The sequence below is a fragment of the Salvelinus sp. IW2-2015 genome, unplaced genomic scaffold (genome assembly GCF_002910315.2).
Source record: "Salvelinus sp. IW2-2015 unplaced genomic scaffold, ASM291031v2 Un_scaffold5405, whole genome shotgun sequence".
Classification (NCBI taxonomy): Eukaryota; Metazoa; Chordata; class Actinopteri; order Salmoniformes; family Salmonidae; genus Salvelinus; species Salvelinus sp. IW2-2015.
This window is the reverse complement of record NW_019946670.1, coordinates 6,778-20,183: the sequence shown is the minus strand read 5'-3', so window position 1 is coordinate 20,183 and position 13,406 is coordinate 6,778. Positions and strand designations below refer to the sequence as shown.

The following is a 13,406-nucleotide window of genomic DNA, read 5'->3' as shown; positions in this document are numbered from 1 at the left end:
TTGATTAATTGTTCAGCAGTCTGATGGCTTGGGTCCTAGACTTGGTCTCCGGTACCGTGGGGTAGCAGAGAAAACGTCTGTGACTTGGGTGAAGGAGTCTTTGACAATTTTTGGGGCCTTCCTCTGACTGCGCTAGTACATAGGTTCTGGATGGTAGGAAGCTTATGGTCCTGGATGTAGCTCCTTAATTTCGCTACGGATCCTTTTACGGGATCACTTTCCTAAACAACCGCTAGAATTGCAGGGCGCCAAATGCATAAATATTACAAAAAATATTAAAATCATGCAATCACAAGTGAAATACACCAAAACACAGCTTAGCTTGTTGTTAAAACCTTTTCTCAATAGGGGGTGCTGTTTTCACTTTGTAATAATTCGTTCCCAAATTAAACTGCCTCGTACTCAATTCTTGCTCGTACAATATGCATATTATTATTACTATTGGATAGAAAACACTCTCTAGTTTCTAAAACCGTTTGAATTATATCTGTGAGAAAAACAGAACTCAAGTTGGAGCAAACTTCCTGTCGGGAAGTGAGAAATCTGAAATCAGGCAATCTGTTCCAGGGTCAGTTTATTAAATTGCATGTGATCTATGAGTCGACATGCATTGCATACGATTTCCCTAGATGTCAGTAAGCAGTGAGAATTGGAATTGTGTTGCTAGGCAGATCTGAGGCCATATAAAGGCTCATGGAACCGGGGGTGCGCTCTTTTCAACGTTCGTCATGGCGCAGAGGAGGACCTCAGGATGGCATTCTGAAAGCTCTCGTTATAGGCTTAGATATATCCGGCTCTGATTTTTTTCGATATAGGTGTTAAAGACATCATAATGTAGTTATTTTAAACCGAGTTATATCAGTTTATATCAGTATATTGCAATTTTCGGATAAATTTTTGTCCTGCGTTATGGTGAGTTGACACGTCTTCGCCACATGGCTAATGTTTGCTGCTAATTCCTAAGTTGAGAGGCAATCTACAACCGAGCAACGATGATTCTGGACAAAGGACCACTTGCACAAGATTCTGATGGAAGCTCATCAAAGTAAGAACTATTTATGATGTTATTCGTTGTTCTGTTGAAAAATGTAACTATTATTCGCCATTAATTCGTTGCGGTCTCGCTTTAGCGCACGCTGTATGTCGTAGTAACGTTAATTAAAAATCTAACACAGCGGTTGCATTAAGAACTAATGTATCTTTCATTTGCTGTCCACCTGTATTTTTTAGTCAAGTTTATGATTAGTTATTGATTAGATTAGGTGCCTCTCCCAAGATTTCTCCCGACATTTTGTTTGCAGCTTGGCTACTATTCTCATTGTATAACCACGATTTGTGCCGCTAAATATGCACATTTTCGAACAATCTCTATATGTATTGTGTAATATGATGTTATAGGACTGTCATCTGAAGAAGTTTGAGAAGGTTAGTGAAAAAATTAATATCTTTTGCTGGTTTATTCGTTATCGCTATTGTTGGCTGAATCAATGCTGTTGTGTGGTTGGCTATTGTAGTAAGCTAATATAATGCTAAATTGTGTTTTCGCTGTAAACCACTTAAAGAATCTGAAATATTGGCTGGATTCACAAGATTTTTGTCTTTCATTTGCTGTACGCTGTGTATTTTTCATAAATGTTTAATGAGTATTTAGGTAATTCCCGTTGGTCTGTAGTTATTCTAGTTGCTTTGGTGAGAGTTGTGATGGTGGCTGCAATGTAAATATGATTTATACTGAAATATGCACATTTTTCTAACAAAACATATGCTATACAATAAATATGTTATCAGACTGCATCTGATGAAGTTGTTTCTTGGTTAGTGACTATTTATATCTTTATTTGGTCGAATGTGTGATAGCTACCTATGCAGGAAAAAAATTGTGGAAGTTGTGTCTTTTGCTATCGTGGTTAGCTAATAGAAATACATATTGTGTCTTCCCTGTAAAACATTTTAAAATCAGAATGATGGCTGGATTCACAAGATGTGTATCTTTCATCTGGTGTCTTGGACTTGTGATTTCATGATATTTAGATGCTAGTATTTACTTGTGGCGCTATGCTAGGCTATGCTAGTCAGCTTTTTACTGATGAGGGTGCTCCGGATCCGGGATTGTGTGCAAGTGAAGTTAATCCCACTTATCGTGTCAGATTTTGAAAATATATTTTACAGCGAAAGAAATCCAAGCTTTTGTGAGTGTAGCAATCAATGCTACAACAGCTAGCCCCAAATTAGCATGGTCACGAAAGTAAGAAAAGCAATAGAATTAATCGCTTACCTTTGATAATCTTCGGATGTTTCCACTCACGAGACTCCCAGATACACAACAAATGTTATTTTTGTTCGATAAATATTACTTATCACAAAAAAAACGCCATTTGGGTTGCGCATTATGCTCAGAAAATCAAAGCCGTGTTCCGTTCGACAAATTCCAAAAAGTATCCATAATGGTCGTAGAAACATGTCAAATGTTTTTTATAATCAAACCTCAGGTTGTCTTTAACAAACATAATCGGTAATATTTCAACCGGACCATTACATATTCAATAAGAGACAAACGGAAAATGGTGAGCTCCTCTCGCGTGCGCAGGAACTATTCGGAGGACACTTGACTAGTTTTGAAAAAACTCTTTCATTTTTCAAAATAAAAGCCTGAAACTATGTYTAAAGCCTGGTCACAGCCTGAGGAAGCCATTGGAAAAGGAATCTGGTTGATACCCCTTTAAATGGAGGTTAGACAGGCCAAGAAACACAGTTAAAAAAAAAATAGTATCACTTCCGGGTTACATTTTCTCAGGTTTTCGCTTGCAGAATAAGTATTGTTATACTCACAGACAATATTTTGACAGTTTTGGAAACACTGGAGTGTTTTCTATCCTAATCTGTAAATTATATGCATATTCTACGATCTGGGCCAGAGAAAATGTCMGTTTATGTTGGGCACGTTATTTTAAAAAAAATAAAAAATTCTGACCAGATGCCGAGCAGTTGTCATACCAGACAGTAATGCAACCAGTCATGATGCTCTCGATTGTGCAGCTGTAGAACCTTTTGAGGATCTGGGGACTCATGACAAATCTTTTCAGTCTCCTGTGGGGGAGAAGGTGTTGTCGTGCCCTCTTCACAACTGTCATGGTGTGTTTGGACCATGATTGTTCAATGGTAATGTGGACACCAAGGAACTTTATTCTCGCTCCACTACAGCCCCATATATGTTAATTGGGACCTCTTTCTGTAGTCCTTGATCAGCTCCTTTGTCTTGCTCACTTGCCCACTATCAGGCTGTCTCATGGTTGTTGGTGATCAGGCCTACCGCTGTTGTGTCGTCAAAAAACTAAATGATTGTGTTGTAGTCGTGTTTGGCCATACAGGTGATCAGGGTGTACAGGAGGGGACTCAGCACATACGCCTGAGGGGCCCCCGTGTTGAGGATCAGCGTGGCAGATGTGTTGTTGTAAACCCTTACCACCTGGGAGAGGGCCGTCAGGAAGTCCAGGATTCAGATGAAAAGCAATGTTTTTAGTCCCATTGGCATTAGCTTAGTGATGAGCTTTGTGGGCACTATGGTGTTGAACGCTGAGCTGCAGTCAATGAACAGCATTCTCACATAGGTGTTCCTTTTGTCCAGGTGGGAAAGGGCAGTGTGGAGTGCGATTGAGATTGCTTCATCTGTTTATCTGTTGGGGCGATATGCGAATTGGAGTGGGTCTAGGGTTTCCGGGATGATGGTGTTGATGTGAGTCATGACCAGCCTTTCAAAACACTTCATGGCTACCGACGTGAGCGCTACGGGGCGGTAATCATTTAGGCCGGTTACCTTCGCTTCCTTGGGCACAGGGACTATGCTGGTCTGCGTGAAACATGAAGGTATTACAGACTCGGTCAGGGAGAGGTTGAAAATGTCAGTGAAGACACTTGGCAGTTGGTCCGAGCATGCTTTGAGTAAATGTCCTGGTAATCCATCTGGCCCCGCGGCTTTGTGAATGTTTCTCACTGTCATGGCCGTTGAAAGAACTGGACCAAGGTGCGGCGTGGTGAGCATACATTTTCTTTATTATTATGAAAAGACGCCGAACAAAACAATAAACACTACAAAACAAACCGTGAAGCTAAAGGCTATGTGCCATAAACAAAGTCAACTTCCCACAAAGGCAGGTGGGAAAAAGGGCTACCTAAGTATGGTTCTCAATCAGAGACAACGATAGACAGCTGTCCCTGATTGAGAACCCTACCCGGCAAAAACATAGAAATACAAATAACAGAACGAACGAACATAGAATACCCACCCCAAATCACACCCTGACCAAACCAAATAGAGACATAAAAAATTATCTCTAAGGTCAGGGCGTGACACTCACATCGGTTACCAAGAACTTGGTCACACAGTCGTCCGGAACAGCTGGTGCTCTCAAGCATGCTTCAGTGTTTCTTGCCTCAAACAAGCCTAAAAGGCATTTAACTCCTCTGTTAGACTCACGTCTCCGGGCAGTTCGCGTCTGGGTTTCCCTTTGTAGTCTGTAATAGTTTTCAAGCTCTGCCACATCCGAACAGTGTCAGACCTGGTGTAGTAGGATTCAATCTTAGTACTGTATTGACTCTTTGCCTGTTTGATGGTTCGTCTGAGTGCGTAGCGGTATTTCTTATAAGTATACGGATTAGTGTCCCGCTCCTTGAAATAGGTAGCTCTAGTCTTTAGTTCCGTGCGGATGTTCCCTGTAATCCATGGCTTCTGGTTGGGATATGTACGTATGGTCACAGTGGGGACGACGTCGTCGATGCACTTTTTGATCAAATCAAACTTTATTTGTCACATGCGCAGAATACAACAAGTGTAGACCTTACCGTGAAATGCTTACTTACAAGCCCTTAACCAACAGTGCAGTTCAATAAGAGTTAWTAAAATATTGACCAAATAAACTAAAGTAAAAAATTATAAAAGTTACAGAATAACATCACAATAACGAGGCTATAACCAGGGAGTACCGTTACCCAGTCAGTGTGCGGGGGGTACAGGTTAGATGTAATTTGTCCATGTAGGTAGGGGTGAAGTGACTATGCATAGATAATAAACAGTGAGTAACAGCGTTGTACATAACAAATGGAGGGGGGAGGGTGGGGGGGGTCAATGTAATAGTCCGGTGGCCATTTGATTAATTGTTCAGCAGACTTATTGCTTGGGGGTAGAAGCTGTGAACTGTAATGTTCAGTAAGTTATGTATTTACATATTGGTTTCCTTAGCCTGTAAGCAGTCTATGAACTGCTCAAATAAGTGACTGCAATCCACACTTTGGTTTTAGTAGACAAAATCAAAGCATTTCCGGATGAAAAACGTTACTTTACTCAGAACAAAGTCTGTCTGAAGTTACATATCACACTATTACAACAGTGTAGCTGGTTTGGAATAAAATATTCAATATATTTATTTGAACATCTTTTGTGTTGCGTACTGTTTAGCCATTGATATCCTCTAGGTCATTTTGAGACCTTAAGGGGAAGCTGAACACAAAAACCAACTTCTCTGGTTGAAAGAGGCCGATGTTGCATTGATATTAGTCAGAAACTTTGATTCCAGTGTATAAATGTTGTAAAAAGTGTAAATAGAGTATTTTGGTCACATTTTCCAAAACAGACATTTGTGAGATTTAAGTAAGCTGTTCTGTTCCTAGATCACTTGGAAATGCGCATCTGGACAATGCACACTCAAAATTCAGATATTCGTGTATTTTTCGTCAGTAAAAGGTCCTCTGAAATGTGCGTCTTCTCCCTTCGGACGATGATAACACTCTGACCTAAGTGGGCGGGTGCAGTGTCCAGATGCGATGCACATTCTTATTTGCTGGGAATGGAAGGGCTATGATTGGTGAGGGATAACTTAGGTAGGCTGAGCAGCAAAACTAATTTAAGAGACACTGAATGTACTGTGAGGTGAAGTTAGGTAGAGAGGAGCAGGATAGCTATTTTCTTACAGCCGCCCCAATATTTCTTAAGGAAATATTAACATCCACGAAAAGACTAACCTAAATGGCTTAGGTGCCACCCGCGAGGGAGGTACAGAGATATGCGGAGACAGCCCCGGGGCTGCCCCATGGAATGCCACGTAGGTGGGGGAGGGACCCCTAACTCAGCTGGTGCAGGGCAGCTGGGCCCCATCCTTCGACATCTTCACTTGTAGTGTATTAAAGGTAGTAACCCTTTAAAAGTAATGTTCAGTTAAATGATGTATTTAGATATTGGTTCCCTTACCCTGTAAACAGTCTATGAACTGCTCTAATGAGTGACTGAAACAATCCCTCACCTACTGTTTTTGGTGGAGTGCAATTTTGTTTTATGATGTCATTTCTCAGCGTTTGTACCGACAGATGTAGCCTATTGAATATCACTGTAGAATAGGCATAGAATGCATCCTCCAATTGCAACTTCTGCCTATGCCCAAGCACAGGCCTATTTTCTCAAGAAAAATGTATATTTGTAATACTGTCGCACACAGTTAGGCATACCTAATTTCAAAATAGGCCATCACTGTCAATGGTGAATGATAATTCTTCACGTTTTACAGGTGAAATGACCTAACTGCATGCCAATCATTTGATGTCAATCATTTTCATGGGAATATGCATATAGATCGTCTTGAACTATTTTATTTGAATATTTATTTAGTTTGTCGTTTTCATGGAATTTTGTGGTAATTAAATATAATTAATTTAGAATTGATCAGAATAACATTTATAGAGATATTTTTACCAGCTCGTTATATTCTCCCCCGTGCTTTGGTGGCACTACATCCCTGTACAATCTAAAAATTAGGGGTTCAACAAGGGTTCTTCTAAGATCCTCTAAGTTCTTTCAAGAACCATAGGGGTTTTAGCACTGAAAATGGCCCCCAAAAGGTTCTTCCAAGAACCCCATAGGAGGTGGGGTTCACCGAGGAACCTCCTTAGTTGGTGGGGGTTCTTGCAGGAACCTAACTGCCCAACTGAAACATATAGATTTTAATTGAAAGGACATCAGGTGTAGCCACTTAACTGAAAAATGTAAAGATCTCCTCAATTTAATGTAAGGCATATTCCTTGTATGATGTAAATTGAAATTGTTTTATGATATATACCATCTATATTTTCATATTTGTACAAATCTTTCTAAAACAGAGATTGGACACAATTCAATGGATATGAATAAACAGAGGTAAGAATATGTAGGCTATAAGAATATGCTGAAGGCTAGCTTTATTGACTGCCTCGTCTGGTTCACCAACTACTTCTCAGACAGAGTTCAGTGTGTCAAATCGGAGGGCCTGTTGTCCGGACCTCTGGCAGTCTCTATGGAGGTGCCACAGGGTTCAATTCTCGGGCCGACTCTTTTCTCTGTTTACATCAATGATATCGCTCTAGCTGCTGGTGTTTCTCTGATCCACCTCTATGCAGACGACAGCCTTCTGTATACTTCTGGACCTTCTTTGGACACTGTGTTAACTAACCTCCAGACGTGCTTCAATGCCATACAACTCTCTTTCCGTGGCCTCCAACTGCTCTTAAATGCAAGTAAAACTAAATGCATGCTATTTACCGATCGCGCGCGCACCTGCCCGTGTAACAAAACGCTATCGGGAGAAGGAAGAAGAGGACAAGGTGCAGCGTGGTGTAGTGTTCATATTTTTAATCAATAAACTGAACACTGATACAAAAACAACAAAAACGACAAACGAACAGTCTCTAAGGTGACGATACAACAAAACAGAAAACAACTACCACCACCACAGGTGAGAACAGCCTACCTAAGTATGGTTCTCAATCAGAGACAATGATAGACTGCTGCTCTGATTGGGAACCATACCCGGCAAAACAAATAGAAATACAAAACAAGGACAACATAGAACACCAGACATAGAATGCCCACCCAAACTCACGCCTGACCAAGCAAAATAGAGACATAAAAAAGATCTCCAAGGTCAGTGCGTGACACCCGTCCGCCAGCATCACTACTAGTTCTGACTTAGAATACCATATTACCATATATCAAATCAAATCAAATAAATGTATTTATATTGCCCTTCTTACATCAGCTGATATCTCAAAGTGCTGTACAGAAACCAGCCTAAAACCCCAAACAGCAAGCAATGCAGGTGTAGAAGCACGGTGCTAGGAAAAACTCCCTAGAAAGGCCAAAACCTAGGAAAAACCTAGGAACCAGCCTATGAGGGTGGCCAGTCCTCTTCTGGCTGTGCCGGGTGGAGATTATAACAGAACATGGCCAAGATGTTCAAATGTTACAAATGACCAGCATGGTCAAATAATAATAATCACAGTAGTTGTCGAGGGTGCAGCAAGTCAGCACCTCAGGAGTAAATGTCAGTTGGCTTTTCATAGCCGATCATTAAGAGTATCTCTACCGCTCCTGCTGTCTCTAGAGAGTTGAAAACAGCAGGTCTGGGACAGGTAGCACGTCCGTGAACAGTTCAGGGTCCATAACCACAGGCAGAAACTTGAAACTGGAGCAGCAGCAGGCCAGGTGGACTGGGGACAGCAAGGAGTCATCATGCCAGGTAGTCCTGAGGCATGGTCCTAGGGCTCCGGTCCTCCGAGAGAGTGAAAGAAAGAGAGAAAGAGAGAATTAAAGAGAGCAAACTAAAATTCACACAGGAACCCGGATAAGACAGGAGAAGTACTCCAGATATAACAAACTGACCCTAGCCCCCCGACACATAATAACTACTGCAGCATAAATACTGGAGGCTGAGACAGGAGGGGTCAGGAGACACTGTGGCCCCATCCGATGATACCCCCGGACAGGGCCATATTCATTGCATTGGGAAAGTATTCAGACCCCTTTACTTTTCCACATTTTGTTACATTACATCCTTATTCTAAAATGAATAAAATAAATAGCTAAATGATCCATTGTATGACCATCTTAAAACATTTCCATGTCTCAGCTTAGAATCTTTGGAGGGTTCATCCTAGAACCCTCTATGTACAGTTCCACCAGCCTTATTACCCTTTAATTACCCACAATCTTCATTCAGAATAATTCCAGGGTAGAGTAGATTTAATACTGATACTACCTCAATCATCTAAACTGGAACAACCATCTCAGTAACAGGTGCTATAAATCCAATTACTAGTAGATTGGATTAGTTTGGAAAACAGTGTTATCTTTGTGTTGTATAAAATGTATCAACCAATCACTGTTAATTTACAGACATTACAGTAAAACAATTCTGCAAAGCTCTCTGCAATAGAGCATGCTGGGAAATATGATATATGGTTCTATGTAGAACCCTTCTTCCCATTCTTGCTTTCCCAAAAATGTTTTTTCTGATCCATACGGATCTTGGTAGAACCCTATTCCTCCACAAAGAACCCTTGTGGAACCCTTTTTTTGTGTAGTTGGTAAGTGAACAACTCTTTAATAATGATGGTAGTTTGACTTGTTTAAGTTTCCCACATCAGAGGTCCAAAACTCTCAATTTAAGATCAAGCAGTTATTGAGCTACATGGGCCTAGACAATCCATATTTGAACATGTTTGATATTTAAGACCATTTGGTTTTTGAAAACAATTGCATCTGGAGTTCCTTCACTCCCATTGGTTTTGGGTCAAAATTAACCAATGAGAAATAAATGAGGGGGACTGTCACCACGAGTTGGGGTGGGCACTCTATGTTGTGTTCTATGTTGTCTAGTTCTATGTGTTTGGCCGGGTGTGGTTCTCAATCAGAGGCAGCTGTCTATCGTTGTCTCTGATTGAGAACCATACTTAGGTAGCCTTTTCCCACCTGTGTTTGTGGGTAGTTGTTTTCTGTTTTGTGTTTCGTTTTTCATTCACTCTCGTTGTTATTTTGTTTTAGTGTTCAGTTTTGAATTAAATTATAATATGAACACTTACCACGCTACATTTTGGTCTCCTCCATTAGACGATCGTTACAGGGACAAAGTCAAAAAGCATTTTGTTTGTTGATTGCAGATAAAGGCCTATGTTGACTGTGACTTAAAATGGCTCCGGAGAAGAAGGCTGACGTTCTACGTGTCCCCAACCGATTGTGTTTTTATGTTCGTTTATTTGCAACTTATTTTTTTACTTATTTTGTTCATAATTTTGCCGCTACCATCTCTTATGACTGAAAGTAACTTCTGGACATCAGGACTGCGATTACTCACCACAGACTGGCAGAATACTTTTATTCCTCTTAACGAGTCTTACGAGGCCGACGCGAATTATATACTGCTTTCTCGGGAATAGGCCAAGATCGTCGTGATTTGGGTGAAAAAGGGGCCAAAGCGTGAGCTGCYTTCTGAGAATTTGTAGGCGATCAAATAAACCCCCACTTCCTTCCATTCTAGTAGCAAACGTGGAATCTTTGGAGAATAAAATCGATGACCTAAGCGGAAGATTAAACTACCAACAGGACATTCAAAACTAATCTTATACTTCACGGAGTCGTGGCTGAACGACAACACTATCAACATACAGCTAGTTGATTATACGCTGCACCGGTAGGATAGAACAGCGGCGTCTGCTAAGACAAGTGGTGGCAGGCTATTTATTTTTGTATATAACAGCTGGTGTACGATATCTAAGGAAGTCTCAAGCTATTGATCGCCCGAGGTAGAGTATCTCAAGATAAGCTTTAGACCACACTATCTACATAGTTTTCATCTGTATTTTTAGAAACTTCTGAGTGTTTTCTATCCAAATCTACTAATACTATGCATATATTAGCAACTGGGACTGAGTAGCAGGCAGTTTACTCTGGGCACACTTTTCATCCAAACGTGAAAATGCTGCCCCCTAGCCATAAGAAGATATGGCCTCGCTATTGTTATTTTACTGCTGCTCTTTAATTATTTGTTACTGTTATTTTTTACTTTTTTTAACTTAACACATTTTTTTTCTTAAAACTGCAATGGTGGTTAACGGCTTGAAAGTAAGCATTTCACTGTTCGGCGCTTAAGATAAATAAAATTTGATTTGAATTGAATTGGAGAAAATGTACCTTTTCTCTCATCTCTATCAGTAAAGCTGAAGGACAGGCTAGCTGGGCACAGCAATATCCAATCCTGTAATACATTACATCATGCTTTCATAAATGTTTTGTTTATCCAACCGCTTGTTCATTTGTGTGGAGTGTGTGTGTGATGTGTGTGTGTGTGTGTGTGTGTGTGTGTGTGTGTGTGTGTGGTGTGTGTGGTGTGTGTGGTGCGTGCGTGCGTGCGTGCGTGCGTGCGTGCGTGCTGTCGTGCGTGCGTGTGTGTGTGTGTAGGAGGCTGGGAGGGGAGTGGCTGTCAGTAACTCAGGGATAAATAGAGAGGCAGAGCTCAGAGTTTGTCAGAAGGCGGACCTGACAGGGTCACACACAGGACCAAGACCTCAGCATTTTTACCAAATGGAGAAAAAGGAAGATGTTCTTTACTGTTTTCAAGACAGAAACTCTTCTTGCAGAAAGGCTTTGCTATCGACATCTACCTACATAACACTGTACATCTTCTTTTCATTGATTTCAGCGGTTACAGTATTTTTGAACGTACTGGTGATCATCTCCATCTCTCACTTCAAGCAGCTCCACACTCCAACCAACCTGCTCATCCTCTCTCTGGCTGTGTCAGATCTCCTGGTGGGAYTGGTTGTGATACCAGTAATGACTGTAGCAATAATGGAACCATGCTGGGGTTTTGGGGAATATTTCTGTGTGTTTCATGCCTACATTGCTTGTTTATGTACTTCTTTATCTCTGGGCAATTTGGTCTTGATATCTATTGACCGCTATGTTGCTGTGTGTGATCCCTTATTGTACCACTCTAAAATAACAATAACAAGAATTATGTGTTGTATATCCATTACCTGGTGTTGTTGTATCATATACCGTGCTGCTAATATAAAAAACATTGCAAATGTACAGGTACCCAGTAGGTGTTTGAAAGAATGTTTTATTGTTGAAGGGTCAATCTGGGGTAATATAATTGACCTTCTATTTACAATGGTTGTCCCGTGCTCTATTATTATAACTATTTATATGAAAATCTTTGTGGTGGCCAGATCACAGGCCAGAAAGGTATTTTCTAAAGAGGCTGTCAGTGTGTCTGGTGTTAAAACTGTACAGGCAAATAAGTCTGAGAGAAAAGCAGCAAAAACTCTAGCTATTGTTGTTTTCAACTATTTCATTTGTTGGATTCCAACACTATTTATATTATTATTTTTGTCTTTTTTAAGTGACAATTTATCAGTATTCATCCGTTTTCTGCCACTTGTTAATTCCTTAATAAATCCAATAATTTATGCTTTCTTTTATCCATGGTTCAAAGTGACAGCTAAACATATTTTAACTCTGAAGTTCCTATAATTGTATTCCCTAGGTTGGCAAACGTAGGTTTGATATAATTTTGTTTTACAATTGTTGTAATTATTTCATGTAGCAATACACTGACATTACTTACCTCAGTGTTGTCATGATTGATACATGTGGTGCTGATACAGAATGATTTGTCTGGATTGAATTTGAATGAATTGGAGAAGGCATAAGAAGGAATAAGTTTATTTCATAAAATACATTGTAGTCATTGTGGATTGTGTACTCCAAATACCCAAGGCTGTTGTTGTTCCGTGTTACTTATTGATAAATAGTATGTAAGTGTTCTAATAGTACATTCTGAGGACGTCATGAGTCATTCTATTTGTTGTTTAACATCTCCCTCTAGTGGCTCAATTGTGACACAACGTCTTCATCAAGCGTAGTAAAGTTGAAATGTACAATACTGCATGATATCAGATAACGTCCAGGTCTATCTCAATGGTGTATTGTGTAAGTAGTTGAGGGTAAAATGCAAGAATATGCAATTAAGGGTAACACTTTATTATGTTAAGTATTAAACCATTTGTAAGGCATTTACAGTTTGTTCACTATTGTAATGACCTGACTAGATCATAAATGAACAATTGTCCAGACAGAGGCTTGAGTTTGCGAATTGACGGTTTATTAAACCAACTTTACACAGGCTACTGTTTGGCCGTAGCACACGCCAAATAAATGACAGATAACCCACAAGCCAATCGTGACCTTCTCTTGTGAAGCCCAGACGTAAGAGAGAGAACAAAGGCGAAACCTGGTCTTAACTTCCAATGCTCCATCCCCCTGCCCAACCCCCCTCCACGCCACTCCGCCAACCRCCAGGATGCCCGGCATCAGAACATTCCCGGCATTCCCGTGATTGGCAGATAGCAGGTTGATTGACATGTCGGACCCCGCGAACACTGGGTACTGGTCAGTACAACACAACCACCTACTAGCCTAACACATAACACACAGCTGTCTGTGCGGGTCGCTACACAGCCCCCCCACCACAAAGTCCCTCGTCCCCGAGGGAACAAACAAAGTCTCTGAAGCGACCCGGAGGCCTCCTTTGCCTGCGTGGCCGTGA

At 40.7% G+C, this 13,406-nt stretch overlaps 1 protein-coding gene across 1 annotated transcript; it reads left to right on the top strand.

Moving 5' to 3' along the window:
* Nucleotides 1-11,377: 11,377 nt before the first annotated feature.
* Nucleotides 11,378-12,331, top strand: LOC112078220 (trace amine-associated receptor 13c-like). Its single transcript, XM_024144521.2, has one exon. It carries the CDS (start codon nucleotides 11,378-11,380, stop codon nucleotides 12,329-12,331), a length of 954 nt encoding a protein of 317 aa, XP_024000289.2.
* Nucleotides 12,332-13,406: the final 1,075 nt, after the last annotated feature.